General features: G+C 39.1%; 2 protein-coding genes and 1 long non-coding RNA gene across 4 annotated transcripts; 2 read left to right on the top strand and 1 right to left on the bottom strand.

Annotated features, from left to right (window-relative positions):
• Positions 1 to 759: 759 nt before the first annotated feature.
• rbsn (rabenosyn, RAB effector) lies at positions 760 to 8,192 on the top strand. 2 transcript variants are annotated; one of them, XM_032576868.1, is made up of 12 exons: positions 760 to 897; positions 2,272 to 2,584; positions 3,224 to 3,358; positions 3,486 to 3,586; positions 3,680 to 3,725; positions 3,815 to 3,976; positions 4,056 to 4,318; positions 4,412 to 4,482; positions 4,673 to 4,759; positions 4,834 to 4,936; positions 5,503 to 5,607; positions 5,689 to 8,192. In XM_032576868.1, exons 2-12 carry the CDS (start codon positions 2,422 to 2,424, stop codon positions 6,775 to 6,777), a joined length of 2,325 nt encoding a protein of 774 aa, XP_032432759.1. In that variant the 5' UTR covers positions 760 to 897; positions 2,272 to 2,421; the 3' UTR covers positions 6,778 to 8,192. The 2 variants fall into 2 exon arrangements, with proteins under 2 accessions (XP_032432759.1, XP_032432751.1); XM_032576860.1 differs by having other exon boundaries at positions 2,312 to 2,584.
• mrps25 (mitochondrial ribosomal protein S25) lies at positions 8,129 to 10,746 on the bottom strand. Its single transcript, XM_032576880.1, has 4 exons — positions 10,519 to 10,746; positions 10,259 to 10,365; positions 10,086 to 10,173; positions 8,129 to 9,727 (listed from the first exon to the last, which is right to left on the bottom strand). Exons 1-4 carry the CDS (start codon positions 10,650 to 10,652, stop codon positions 9,538 to 9,540), a joined length of 519 nt encoding a protein of 172 aa, XP_032432771.1. The 5' UTR covers positions 10,653 to 10,746; the 3' UTR covers positions 8,129 to 9,537.
• A 3,184-nt stretch (positions 10,747 to 13,930) lies between these two features.
• On the top strand, positions 13,931 to 14,960 carry LOC116728659 (uncharacterized). Its single transcript, XR_004341010.1, has 2 exons — positions 13,931 to 14,092; positions 14,893 to 14,960. It is a non-coding gene; the product is annotated as an uncharacterized LOC116728659 (long non-coding RNA).
• Positions 14,961 to 14,972: the final 12 nt, after the last annotated feature.

Below are 14,972 nucleotides of genomic sequence, written 5' to 3' on the forward strand. Positions count from 1 at the left end.
TAAATTTTCTTTTGTACTCAATCTAGTAACACTAATGTTGCTTATAAATTAAAATGGATTTATTTTTACAGCTGACAATTTCAGCAATAGAAGCAAAAAAGGAGAAAAGGTGCTTGTTGATGTTCATTGCTTGTAAACCAGCAGCGCATTACCGCCACTTACTGGTTTGGTTTGGATAGAGGGACAGTAAAAGAACATTCACCAACAAGACAGCTCCAAACTGCGTAGAGGGTCGTCGGGCCTGACCTCCATCCAGGAGGTTTAGGGTCAGGAAAATGGAGGTTTAAATTTCTGCAGACTCCACTCATCCTGAACATAATGCATTTATAGACTTTTCAGTAAGTTACTAAAACTTTAGCACCTCTCAAAAATAAAAATCACAAATGCTTCAACAAACAAAATAATAAATACACAAAACAAATTTAAGCAAAAGGAGATTTATATATATATATATATATATATATATATATATATATATGTTTATATTTTAACTATCCTAATTCAGAGCCAAGTCAAATTCCTTGTTTGTGTGCACAAACTTGGCAAATAAAGCTGATTCTGATTCTTCTACAAGTTGAAGTATGATATCAGTTTATTCAAATGAATCCCTCTTTGTTGCCCCCATCCGAAAGTAGTACTAAAATACGAAAACACACTTTTCTCTTTTTTTCTTTTGCGTTTCTTTTAGTCTAAAAGCTCAACTACTGAAATCGATTTACGCGTTCGGGATCGTTTGTCCTTCTTCTCTTCCCTTAGCAACGGAAGGCTAATCACATGATCAGGTGGGGCTGCCGAGGCTGTTGGAGTCGAGCTGTGAAGAAAAATTCAACCTGTCAACAACACGTTCATTCTCGGACACATTTGTGATCATAAATGATCTCCCCCGGTGACTAACGGGTTAGTACGTGTTTATGTGCGAGTTGAAGTTGTTCGTTTTCGTGCCTCCAGCTGCGCTGTGGGAGAAACAAAAGCAAAGCAAAGGAATATTAGCCCTATTATGCTAACATTTTACTGCTGTCTTTATATGATGATGAACATTAAACACCAGATTGAAAAGGGACAAATGGGTTGTTTTAAAAGTGACTTAGATACCCAGGTATTGTATGTTGCATTAGTACACGCTAAAAGATACTGATATCGTGAGGGATGAATAGTGATGGGGAGATAGAGCTACATTTAGCTAACTGATGGATGAAAATACAATAAAAACTTCTGTCTTAAATACATGTATGCCTTTTTAAATTAGTGTCATTTTGAATAGAAGTTCATTTAAACCCTTAAACCTCATTCATGAAGCTGCTACTACATGATTTTACGGTTATAATTATCAGGAGATTTTTGTTATGTTACATTTGAGACAGTTTTAAATCTGGACATTTTGTTGTACTTTTATTTAGCAGAGGTGGGTAATTAGCTACGTTTACTTGGTTAACTTTTTGGAAAAAGAAGTTTACTGCACTGTGTTGTTTAACTTTTACTTGAGTAATAACATAATGAAGTAAAGCTACTCTTAATTGAGTAAAACATCTGCCTTCATTACCCACCGTGAGTAAATTCCCTTAAGGATTAACATGCTTGCTTTGACCTAAAATGCACAGTGAAAAATGAACCTTCACTTCATGATTTAATGTTAGTCATTTTACACGTCTACCCACTCCTTTGATCGTTTCTTGTTTACATTGATGTCATTTTAATTGTAACTTGACACGTTCAATAAGATACAAAAAAGTATATATATATTTTTATATCTGCTGAGCTCAAGCAAGCATAAACAGCAGAGAAGAACAGAGTACCAATACTTACAGAAATGTAAGAGTAGCACTACTTCATCATATTTTTACTCAAGTAAAAGTAAAAAGTAATTCAAGAAATTACTCAAGTAAGAGTAAAAAAAAGTGTTCCGTAAAAAGGTTACGCAAGTACTGAGTATCTGATCAGAACATCTGATTTCATATTTAAACATGTCATCAGACAGACAAGAATTATAAAATTCTGGTCTTTTAAAGGGGGGGGTATTATGTAAAATTTACTTTTTACATGCTATGATGTTATTCCTTCATCAAAAACATTCCTGGAGTGTTGCTTTGATTCTTTCATGCATGTTTGAGGAATCCCTGAATCTCATTTGGGGTGCCTAAAAACACTTGCCCTCACAAAGCGCCGCCTATTTTCTCAAAATCTCAGACTGAACTTTTCAGGAAGTCAACACCTAATATTTTTCACCTGTAGGTGTTTCTGTTTGGCGCCTCAGTTTGCTTTGTTTCTCTGCAGCTTCTGGATTTTCTCCTCTAATGTCGTTCTCCTGCTTCAGGTGTTATGGAGCTAACTGACGGTAGAGTACACACCCTGTGACATGTTGGCCCAAGCAGGATCATGGCACCTCGGACCTCCTCCTAAACGTCACAAGCTCCTACTGTCGTCATGGCCTCCAGCTATGCACCGCCGTTTGAGGGCACAGGTGAAGTAAAGGAGGGCTTTCTCTGCCCTCTGTGCCTGAAGGACCTCCAGTCTTTCTACCAACTCCAGGGCCACTATGAGGAGGAGCATTCAGGAGACGATCGGCATGTTCGAGGACAGCTCAAGAGTATGTACAGTAGCAGAAAATCCTCCTAGTGGAATGTATGAGTGAATGATTTGGATTGTTTTAAGCTGAATTTGGATCAATTTAGATTCCACATAATTGTGAATTATCAGAACCAGTTTACCTTCAGACAGGCTATATGAATTAAAATGTAATTTATTGAAGCAAAGTAGTTGTTATATAAAAGCACAGCTATTGGTTCTATATGATTTTTCAGAAAAAGGAATCACTCTGGAAAGACTGGCGGAATATCATTAGAAGAATACACCTGTAGAAAAGATTTATTTTTGTAACAGCTTAAGTACTTTAGAAATGCTAATCTAATCCAAATTATACAGAAAGATCTGTGAAAACAAAGAGCAATTCACGTGTTTTTATTCACAGTAAGATTTCTATAATAATCAGCCTGCGCTGTCATTTCATTATAGTTTCAGGTCAGTTTGAATTTCATTTATACTGATCTTGCTCTATTTTTCTCTGACAGCGATGCTTTTGAGTCCAGAATAATTTCAGTTGTTTTGTCTTTATTTTTGTTCTTTCTTTGCTGTTTTCTATACGACGAGGAGGTAAAAATGCTGAAATATGATCATTTCTGTCCCATTCAGATAGATTGTTTCTCCTTTTTTATTGTTATCTATTTAGATCTGGTTCAGAAGGCAAAGAAAGCCAAAGACAAACTGTTGAAGAGGGATGGAGACGACCGACCAGACACAGGCAGTTATGAGTCCTTCTACTACGGTGGGGTCGACCCTTACATGTGGGAACCTCAGGAACTGGGTAATACTCTACTTCTGTAATATTTAATATACAAAAGTGCAAGTAAAGCGAAAAATAAAGGAACAATACACAATTTCTTCAATTTGTTATATTTATCAAGTTTTCCTGCTTATATTTTCCCACACAGGAGCAACTAGAAGTCACCTGGACCTGTTTAAGAAACACCGGGCAGCACGCATCGATCATTATGTTATTGAAGTCAATAAGCTCATCATTAGACTGGAAAAGGTTTGCCCAATAAATATTGCAAATTGCATATTTTTCTTTTTGCTCTTTTCAATTTAATAATGCAACTATTAACCACACAAAATTATGTTTCAGTTGACGGCGTTTGACCGAGCCAACGCAGATGCTGCTAAAATTAGAGGTTTGTTTCTTTAATCCTCCAAAATGCTCTGGGCTTTCTGTCAGTCTGAACTTGTATAGCAAACAAAGGATTTTCCTCCTCTTCTGCAGCCATTGAGAAGTCTGTGGTGTCCTGGGTGAGTGACTCCGATGTCCCCTTCTGTCCCGATTGTGGAAACAAGTTCAACATCCGAAACAGACGCCACCATTGTCGGCTCTGTGGATCCATCATGTGCAGGAGGTGCATGGAGTTCGTTCCCCTGCCTTTGGCCCGTACGTAGCAACACTTTGAAAATCTGAAGTCATGTCTTGATTCTTTGTTTTTGCTAATTTTCTTTACACATTTAAACAGAGAAGCTCATTAATGGCACTCGAGAAGCTCTGTGTGTGCCTGGAAGCCCCAGTCAGTCCCAGTCTCCACCAGCAGTGGGCGGAGGCAGTGGGATGGGCTCCAGGAGGGGCAGCATCACCAGCTTGAGCAGCGTAGCGTCCATTTTGGAAGAAAAGGATGATGAGAAGATCCGCTGCTGTCACCACTGCATGGACACTCTGCTGAAGAGGCAGCAGAAGTTAGAGGAGAAGGATCACGTTCCAGATATAGTGAAACTTTATGAGGTAGGAGGAACAACTGATTCTCTTTGAGTTCCTTCCTGTCATTCATTGTTTTCCTTCGAGGCTTCCTGCTCACAATCCTTGTTTTCCTGTCAGAGGCTGAGAATGTGCATGGAGAAGGTGGAGGAAAAGGCTCCGGAGTATATTCGAATGGCTGAATCCCTCAAGTAAGCATTAATAAAAAAAATGTATATGAAAGAAATGTAGTCTCACTGAATTCTCACCCTATGCAATTATTTGTGTATTTTTTCTTTTACTTTAAATTTTCCGGCAAAAATGTCGCCTGCAGAAATTCGTTAAAATTAATTATTAAAATTTTATTCTGAAATGACGATAATCTACTTCCTCATTTCAAAGCGCCGGAGAAACCACATACAATCTGGACACTGCTGGAGGACTGAGGCTGGAAGTGCAGAAATACTACGAACTCATTGATGCTCTAAGGTCCGTGCTGTTCATGACAGAAGGTTTTACAGGTGAAAGAACTGAGAGATCAAATGGAATTATTTTCTTCTCAGTAAGAAGATTTTAACACTGGGGGTGAAAAGTGAGCCGCAGCCACACCCGAAGGCTCTCCAGCTACAGAGGATGATACGCTACACAGCCACACTGTTTGTCCAGGTGATCTAGGGTGGATTCACACCAGCTGTTTAGTAAACATGTGCATTCATACATGTTTACCTAGAACATGGGAATGCACAGTTGAACTCTGATGCGCCTACAAACGTAGGTCTCTCTTCGGTTGAAGTGAACTCTGGTGCGGTTCAGATGCATATGCGAATGCCAAATGGAACCTTTTCCAAATGGAAAAGCAGGAAGCAAAGTACAGTACAGGGCATTGTGGGTAAATGTAACTTAAATAAACTTGTGTGTCTTGCTTTAGCGGGAGAATTGGCTTGTGGTTTTACCGATGATAAAAGAGAAATCCTAAAAGCTAAATTTTTGTTTACATTTCGTGAAGAAGGAAGTTCTTGCTTCACTTTCTTTAGAGGTTTCCTTCAGTGTTTTTTGGTGCAGAGCCACCAAAAGGCAAGGGGGAGGAACAGATTTTTCAAAGGTTTTGGTTTGTTTGTTTGTTTTGGTCCCTAATTGAACAGTCTACAAGACTATCGCCATAGTGAAGACTCTTTATGAATTGGAAAACATTCATTCATTTTCATTTTATCTTTTGGTTGTTGTTTTTCCAGGAGAAGCTTTTGGGGCTGATGTCTTTACCCACTAAGGACAAATATGAAGAGCTGAAAGAGAAGAGGAAACAGGACCAAGAGAGACGACTCCAACAAGAGAGACAGGTAAGATTCTCCATCCACACCTTTATTTTCTTTCTCTGGGATAACAAGTCGCTAAATATTAAATATCTCCCTGGACAACAGGCGGCCCAGGAGAGTCTGAAAAGGAGGCAGGAGTATGAGAAAAACCGCCCACCGGCCAATGGAGAGCTGCCGCAGGCCTCTAGAGTCCCCCGCATGACCAAGGCTGGCGGGTGGCTGCCCTCTGCTGACTCTGCCCTCGCTCGCAGCGAGCTGGAAGATCCCCTCTTGCAGCAGATTGAAAACATTCAGTCATTCCTCCGTCAGGCGCGTGAAGCTCAACGGACAGATGAGGTCGCCATGTTGGAGGAGAACCTGCGTCAGCTGCAGGATGAATACGACCAGCAGCAAACCAGCATGGCCATCGCTCTCTCCCAAAAATTGGCGCAGGAGGAGAGCTTGCAGCAAGGGGAGCTGCAGCGCCTGGAGGCTCGGGAAAGGGAGGGAAGGGAGCAGTGGGGCTCCACTTTTGTCTCTACTCAGCCGTCCTTCACCTGGGAGCCGTCTCTGGATATCAACCCAGCAGGAGATCACCAGGTGGAGTCGGGGGTGGAAACTATGGCAGAGATCCCGACTCTGAAAGCCGAGGCCTGTCCATCAGCCGTCAGAGCCCTCTCCTCGCTCACACCTCTAGAGGATTCTCCTCCAAGACTAAGGAGCTTAGGGGGGCACATAACCCCGCCTAGTGGTGAAGGACAGAGCAGCACCTCCCTTAACCCTTTCGAAGAGGAGGACTCCACTCCCATTGAGGAGGATCCATCCAATCCCTTCTTCGAGGACATCAAGAAGGAAGTTTCCAACGGGAAGAAGGAATACAACCCCTTTGAAGAAGATGCAGACAGAAAGGACCAACAGGCTGAAACTGCATCAAGCAACCCGTTCGAGGGGGACAACGCAGGTAACCCCTTTATGGACGCTGCTGGGAATTCGCCCGAGGTCTCCACCAACCCATTTGACGGGGACGTCGACAACGAAGCTCTGCCAGATGTGGACATGATAGAGGAAGAGCTGCTGCTCCAGCAGATCGACAACATCAGGGCGTACATCTTCGATGCCAAACTCAGCGGGCGGCTCGACGAGGTTGAGCTCTTGTCGGAGAATCTCAAAGAGCTACAGCACACTCTGCAGGAGCAGAAGAAGAAGAGGCACTAACACACTCTGGCTCCAATCACCTGCTATTTACCAAGTTGTGCTAGGCTCACACACTTTAGGAATGGTCAACCCAGGTTACTGCAGTTTGGATGAAGTCTGATCCATCACACATTAATTGAATGTGTACCTAGATTTACAGTCCTTAATTTTCTAACATCTTTTTAGATCATTTAAAGTTGCATAGGGCTGAGCTCAAACCCATGCATGAGCTTAAAGCACAGAGTAAAAATTAATTTGTACAGGCACACTTACGAAGTTGTAACAATGCAAAAACGAACAAAGGAAGACAGCAGAATGTTATTTGAATGAATTGGATGATGTGGTTTAGTTCTTCAGTTGAAGGTGTGAACAAAGTCCAAAAGTTTTAACTCTGCTCTGTGCATTTCTATCAGGGCCAAGAACAACACTGGGAGTGAAGGGTTAACTTTTAGGTCTGCAACTGTAGACATCTTAAAATTAAAATAACTTCTATAGCAGCAAATTAACTAATTGTTGATGTAAAACTATAGGTTTGTATAAAGAGTTAAAGGTGCATTACATAATAAAGTCATTTTTACGTGTACATGCTAAGAAATTTAAGCTTAGAACTGTTTGTTTTTTTCCTACAATAACAGTAACAGAAATACTTGGACATTAATGCACTAATGATTTTTTTCTGTTAATCTAAACTCCAACTTTGAAAGTTTTGATCAAATGAATTAGATAAACTGCTTTTTATGCACTTCGCTTTGAGAAAAAAAAAAAATCATTTGTGATTCCACCAAAAGCCAACAGACAAAAAAAATTCATGTGCTACTGTGACCGACAGGGTGAGGTGTTGTTTTGTTTTGTTTACGGTGAGCCTCGTGTGGCTCTTTGATGTTGACCTCGTGGCTGGACTCGTCTTCCCGTTCTCCTGGTGCATGTTATTATCGCTTTCAATCTTCAATCCAGAGTTTATCTGAACAGCTCACTCGTCCTGTGTGAACTTAACACAACACTGTTTAGCAAGGAACACTGTAGACAGCCGTTAATGAAGCGTAGGATGCTCAAATCTGTGCGTCTAGAAATGATGATTATAGAAAACTTAAAGACACTTGTTAGATGTATGCTAACACTACATGAATGCCAGCAGTATTATGATCCAGAGCTGCTATGTTTGCTCCAACTTGAATTTGTTGTTGTGCTTTCCGTCATTGTTTCCATTTTCTTCGAGTTTATCTGCTAATCTGTAACATCTGCAGATAGTCAGGAAACTGAGGCAGAGATATTTTTTGTGACGTTGTGAATTCCTTACATGTATGTTAGCAGTTGATTTTAGTTTTGAGGTAATTGCAACATCCCTGCATTAAAACAAGGAACTGCACAATGATTCACAGCCATCACTTTAATAAGAGGAAGTTTCTTCAACACAAATAAATTCATCTGTAACAATATTTTGTGATGTTTTTTGTTCCTAACTTTGTTTCTAATCTCCTGGCAGGTAAAAAAATTTACATATGTAATTAATTGGAATTACATATGTAGGAGTTTTAAAATAGGTTTCAACATGAAACTGGTATAGACCCACACACACACACACACACAACCCAACTTGTGTGTTTTAAACCTGCAATAACACAAGATTCATTCTCTTAAAACAAATTGTTTACAAGCAATAAAAATAGAGAAATATTAAAGCTAACCCAACCATGGGGATTCCAGTTGAAATGAGCATTCAGTAAATAGACATCCTCCACGTTGCTGAAAAGTTGGGTGGAAGGTAAAAGTGTAGTAAAAGAACTTACACAGGAATAATTAAAGCCTTGAGAGAATTGTGATGTAAAGGAAATTCAAGAGTTGGGGAGATTGGAAAGGTGTGAAGTTCAGCTGGAGTCAGAGTCAGAGGTACATCTGTCTTTGTGAAGTCACATCTGCACCAGAGAAATTGAGAAGACTGAGACTGGTACAAACTCCTCTTTAAACTTAAATTAAAAATCAAAGTCTAGAGAACACATGGAGAGGCACAGAGTATCAAGTTGCCTGAGGTTCAGTGTGAAATTTCCAAACTTGGTGATGATTTCAGAATCATATTGGTCCGTTGTGCTTTTTCTAGTCCAAAAACTAGAAAGTACCAGGAAATATTGCAAAGCTTCGCGCTTCCCTCTTCTGACGAGCTTTATGGAGACTCTGCAGGAACGTTTAGAAACACCAGAACCAACAATGCAGACCAGCTGAAGGCCAATACTGTAATTTGACACAAACTATATCAGCGTGTAGCGAACTTATTTGAATTAACGAAATAAATTATCTTATATTATCCTAATTTACAAAGATGCACTTGTGTCAGCCACATTATGACTAGATTGGATTAGATTGAAGGAGTTCTCTTAGAGCAGTGGAAAAATAACTGACATCAATTAGTACAACAGAATAGCAAATGGGAGTTTCTTTGTTTCGAGGAATGGTATCATTTTGGCAGGATGAGTCAATATGGATTATGCATGTTTTACACCATCACTTACATGCACGACACTGAGAATTTTTGAGTGTAAAACTTTATCCCAGCTGTAACTCAAGCATACATGTTAACCTGCACAGAATTTCACATAGATGAGACATTGAGAGTTGGATGTTAACATCTGCATTGATGAATGTTAAAAGTCTGGGTGAAAATGGTGGAGCAGACCATCATGTGTCAGTGCGATCCTGCAGCTTCTGGCTGGAGCATATGTCCTTTAATATAGCCATCACAGCCAGATAAATGTCAAGAGGAGATGGAAAAGTGAGCTGCTCGGCCTCTCAGTCCTGTGTCTCTGCCATCTTGGCTCTGTATTTGCCCGTCATCTCCTTTGGCAGCGGAGTAGTGCTGGGACACGGCACTTGGCCCTCCACCTCACATATGCACTCCCTCAGACAGTACTTCTTTGGGCCGAAGTTGGCAGGGTGGGACGCCTGCATCTTGGCTTGAGCTTCAGCATGCAGCACTTCACTAGAGAGAAGAGAGCAGAACAGCTGCATTAACAGCCTGCCTCAATATGAGTTGGCTTTTTTGTCATGTCAGAACTGAATATTAGCTTTTATCAAGACTGATAAATTGAGTGACATGTGCTCTTGTCTTTCCCATCTTAAAAAGTAAAGACAAACATAAGATTATCACCCACTTCTCCAAAGCTCCCATGTGAGCCATCTTAAATCTTCCCTTTAATATTAGGCTACTGTAATAAAATATACATTTATATGAAGCCTTTCATCTCATCTTCAGCGCTTGTCCACATCTGTAAATAAATACAAACTCATAGCAATTGCATGAACACCTTTGAGTGGCATAAAACACCATCCATACTTACTCTGATTTACCCAGAATCTTCTTAACATGCTGTGAAATTAGCTTGTAGTCCTTTCCCTCCACGTCCACCAGGACTTGCTCACCATCATCTAAACAGAGACGGAGACAACCTCAAAGTTAAGACAGCATCTAAAGCAATCCTTCGCCGAGGATTGTGTGAGAAATCACACACACCCAGGTAAAACTTCAGGAAGGGCGATGGCGTCATATTCTTGAACATCATTATTTGGACCCACGGGTTCTTGTACTGAATCTGCGGGATGTTGAAAAATACAAACTTCCTGGAAGATATAAAAAAAAAAAAAACATCTTAAAAATATGCAGGAACTGATATAAACTGTAATACTCTTGATGGATTTAACTATATGTGACCGCTGCAGTGTAATGTGGCTGTAAGCCTAGTGCTTGTGTGTTGCTAAGCCGTTAGCTCTGACCTTGCTCCTTCGCTCAGCTCTCCATGTGTGTTGTAATTCACCGTCATGATCTTCACCCTCGTCTTAAAAATGATGTCGCCCTTCTGGAGATACTCCAGCGTCCTTCTGATCGGATACCTCCCTTTCATAGGCATGTTTACCTATTTACAAATCAATCTTACTTGGAAGTCACACAAGCTCACATACGCGGTGCGTGACGCAATTTGATGACGTCAGGTAAACACCACGAGCTGACGGTACTTGTAGTTTTAATAAATTCGCAGCTACGTTATTTACATCACTTATTTTCTCCTGATTGTCACCTATTTTGCATCACTGTTCCAACGCACTCGAATCAAAATGCTAAATTGCCTCCTTAGCATATCAGCAGGTTTTGCACAAGTGTATTTGAGAAGGCAAGCATCTAAAGGTTGCAGGATGGTGGCATATGACTTAAGTTGCAGACTTCTGGCTTATGGACACTTTTGCCAAATTATTCATACTTCTGAAACTTTCAATTAATACATTTTGCTGCAAACTTCAACATAGCAACTGGCATTTTCTGTGGCTGCCAAACACAAAATAAATGTGTGGGTTTTTTTGGGGGGGGGGGGTTAACACAAAATCCTGACAAAAACCCCTTTATTCTTATATCTCTAAATAAAACCCGATGTAAGATTGTTTATACTTACTCCTTTTTTAATATACAGTACAGACCAAAAGTTTGGACACACCTTTTAATTCAATGAGTTTCCTTCATTTTTATGACTATTGACATTGTAGATTCACACTGAAGGCATCAAAACTATGAATAACACATGTGGAAATATGCACTAAACCAAAAAATTGTAAAACAACTGAAAATACCCCTTATATTCTAGTTTCTTCGAAGTAGCAACCTTTTGCTGTGATTACTGCTTTGCACACACTCTGCATTTTCTTGATGAGCTTCAAGAGGTAGTCACCTGAAATGGTTTTCACTTCATAGGTGTGCCCTGTCAGGTTAATAAGTGGGATTTCTTGCCTTATAAATAGTCATGAAAATAAAGAAAACCCATTGAATTAGAAAGGTGTGTCCAAACTTTTGGTCTGTACTGTATATATATATATATTTTTTTTTTACTAGATATAACTTCCACAGCTACAATCTCCTTTTGAAAAAATGTAAAAAATTGGAAACACCCAGTCAGTCTAGATTAGCTCAATTTATATATTGTGGCTTTAATACTTTTGTCCATCTAAAATAGAAGGTGTAGATGTTTTTGTCACTGTGACAAAAAAAGCATCTTGAAAATCCGGACTAAAAAAAAAAAAAACAGATTAAAAAAATACCATAAATCTCAAACTTCTTCAAAGAATCTTTTCTCAAAGTAAAAAAAAAATCTAGTTCTTGTTTAACCATCTAAACATTTTACATTTTCAACTAGACCTGATTAAATGCTTAGTCCTTAAAATGTAAAATATTACTTTAATTTTGCACCACATTAGAATATCAAACTTTATACCAACTTAGCAATATGCAGAACGCTTACACAGACTGCTTTGTTGTATGCCTTTGAATCCCAACCTGGGTTCTTTCTGCATGCAAGGATTCTCCCAGTGGTACTCCAGCTTCCTCTCACAGCCCAAAAATATTTATGTTAGGCTGAATGGTCTCTAAATTGCTCTTATGTGGGTCTGTGTGTGTGTGAATGTGTGTGTAGTTGTTTGTCCTGTGTGCCTCTGTGCTGCCCAGTGATGTCCTGTCCAGGGTGTTCCCTGTCTTTAGCAAATGACAGCTGAAATACACACCAGCAATCTGCAACTCATGCAGATATGAGGGAGAGCATACAAAGGCTTGCAACTTGTCAAACTATTATACCACAGTAAAGGTGGCAAGAGTCATGTTATTTTTTCCCCAACAAAATTTATAAGTAATTTTGTTTCCTACCTTGTTTCAGTCGAGCTTTTCAGACATTTCAGCTAATTCTCATCTGGATCATGAACAACATCACACCTGTTACATTAAATGAATAGATGTTTATTTTAGCTGAAATAAGGCGCATTGCTTCAGAGAAGCTAGCCTCCTACTGGAATGCAGAAACAAGAGTTCAGTTGTTAATACATTTGATTTATATCAGTGAGGTAGAAATGCAGGGTTGTAACCATCTTGGGAAATAAATGTTTAAAATTCATAATTCAAACTTGCGAAGACAGAAAAAAGAACAGAGTAGATTCACATAGTATCAAAAAATGTTACCCAAATGATACCACAAAAGAGGATGATGTATGCGCCTGGAATAGCTGCTAAAGCTACATTTAAATCAATATTTCACATACTGCATTTATTAAAATGTGCTTAAGCAATTTCCTCATGCATGGCAATGCACTATAAAAATGACAACAATGCTCCTTATTAGGGCTCACAGAAAGATTATAAAACCCTGTTTAAAAACAACATGCGCTCATTTTAATGTCCGTTACATGTACAAATGCCATTTCATCACCAGTGCCTTTTTAGAAAGAGTCTTTTCAGGTTTAAAACCAAAATATTACAATTGATGTTCATGAGACACAAACCTAGCTGACTTATGTACATCCCCGTTACCATTCATGTTGCTGTGGATGTTTATTTAAACATATATACAAGAGGGTAAAGCCAATGCATATCTCAATGCTGTCCTCAAGACATGAATGCATTCAAGGCTGGCTTTACACAGAATCTCATTGTTTTTCAATCAGGGATACCTGCCCAAAAGTACTTTAAGTACACTTAGTATGCAACAAGCAAATTTGCTCAAAACAAACGAATGTTTTCAAAAAACATACAAAATATACAGTTTTAGTCAGCCTAAATGCAGTGGAACATCACAGAAGCTGATTAATGTGCAACAAAATACCAATGCAAACATAAAGTGTAGCATAGCTACACATTAGAACGAGTTTTAAACCCAAAGCTTTTAAATAATTGTCTTTACAACATTCTAAATTGATTGAAGACAAAGAAAGACTGTAGGTCTACAGAGCTGTAACACTGGTGGGACAGAAGAACAAAACATAACTGATTGTCAATAAGGAAAAAAAGTGGAGGAGGTGATTGCACAGATTTTAAAAGCCTAAGTGTACCTTAATAAATGCATCCACATTAAAATATACCAAGAAATGTCCTTTATGGTAATAAAAAACAACAGTACTGCTCAGACGAAGGCCTTCTGCTAAGAAGCAGGTTCAAACACATTTTCTTTTAGAGGACCAGTTTAACTAAAAATAGATTTGAAGATTACATCTCTGTGACTAGGAAGCTTATTACCAACTCAGCAAGCCTGAGTGACCCAGGAAACAAGAGTGTTAATATAAAGCAGATGGAGCTGTAATTAAAGAAGAAGAAGAAGAAGATGGAGAAAGGAAGGAAGGAAGTTGGCAAAAATAAAACTAGGGATGTTCTGATTTGAACATTTGAGCTAATATCGAAATCCATTCTTAATATAGCTGTTATGGCTAATAACTCATATATTTGCAGATATTACATACATTAAATAAATATATTTCACTATCCTTTCGACACCATGAAAAAAATGACCACACCGCTGACTTCACCATAGCTTCTCTGCTACAGGTGTTGAAGTAAATTATTAATGACTATTATTTCATAAAGGTTTTGAATACTTTTGAATACTTTTATTATCAATTACTTTTTTCTTTTACTTGATTACTTTTATTATTACCTTACTATTGATTGTTTTACACATTTAATCCTATTACTCATTTATTCTTATTTCATTTTAGTATGTGTTAAGTATGTTAAAGGTCACAGTTTCTGACACTGACTGCAGTTAAAGGGTGACAATTGTCTGTTCTATGAATACTGTTTTAACAGGAAACTTCCTGATCACAATCTAGCTCACTCAGCAGCCACCGTTAATTGGGGCCTCTGAGTTGCACGGATACGAAACCTGAGTTGAACAGAAGGACAAGCAGATAGGGCTTCTTGTCTCACTTAACTATCTTAACTATCTAAGAATAACCTGTTGATTCTGCAAGTAAACCGCATACAACAAAAGGTCAGTAAAAGTGTCATATGCAGAATTATTTGTGGTTAAGGTGTCACAACTTTCGAAACTGCAGATGTTTCCACCAGATGACCTGTGTGTCACCTTTGCCCTATTATCAAGAAGAAACTGTCTGTACTTATGTTTTTTTCTTTCTTTGTGTGGTTAATGCTCCCGCCATTGGCTACGTGCTTGACTCTGTATAAAGGGAGGCTGCTCAGGCGACGCAGCCAGAGAGATTCTTTGACACTCATGTGTGCTGTTGACCGCTGTGTGTTAAATGACCTTTCTCCAATTGCAATTGTTTTAATAAACTTGTATCTCTATTCTGATATTTGCCTCCTAGAGATTTGTTGCTTTAACACAGGTAAACTCATCACAATCCTGCGCTGCATCGCCATCACTGTCACATGACAAAGTTCCTCCCCTCCTCCAGAAACAAATGGC

Source organism: Xiphophorus hellerii, chromosome 1 (assembly GCF_003331165.1).
Source record: "Xiphophorus hellerii strain 12219 chromosome 1, Xiphophorus_hellerii-4.1, whole genome shotgun sequence".
Lineage (NCBI taxonomy): Eukaryota > Metazoa > Chordata > Actinopteri > Cyprinodontiformes > Poeciliidae > Xiphophorus > Xiphophorus hellerii.

What these genes read in the sequence shown, in the direction of transcription:
- rbsn (XM_032576868.1), top strand. Translation starts at nt 2,422, where the DNA reads ATGGCCTCCAGCTATGCACCGCCGTTTGAGGGCACAGGTGAAGTAAAG. An exon ending in TCATCATTAGACTGGAAAAG is followed by an intron (nt 3,587 to 3,679) that starts GTTTGCCCAATA and finishes ATTATGTTTCAG; the next exon opens with TTGACGGCGTTTGACCGAGC. An exon ending in AGATGCTGCTAAAATTAGAG is followed by an intron (nt 3,726 to 3,814) that starts GTTTGTTTCTTT and finishes CCTCTTCTGCAG; the next exon opens with CCATTGAGAAGTCTGTGGTG.
- mrps25 (XM_032576880.1), bottom strand. Translation starts at nt 10,652, where the DNA reads ATGCCTATGAAAGGGAGGTATCCGATCAGAAGGACGCTGGAGTATCTC. An exon ending in CTTCCTGAAGTTTTACCTGG is followed by an intron (nt 10,174 to 10,258) that starts GTGTGTGTGATT and finishes GTCTCTGTTTAG; the next exon opens with ATGATGGTGAGCAAGTCCTG. An exon ending in AAGATTCTGGGTAAATCAGA is followed by an intron (nt 9,728 to 10,085) that starts GTAAGTATGGAT and finishes TCTTCTCTCTAG; the next exon opens with TGAAGTGCTGCATGCTGAAG.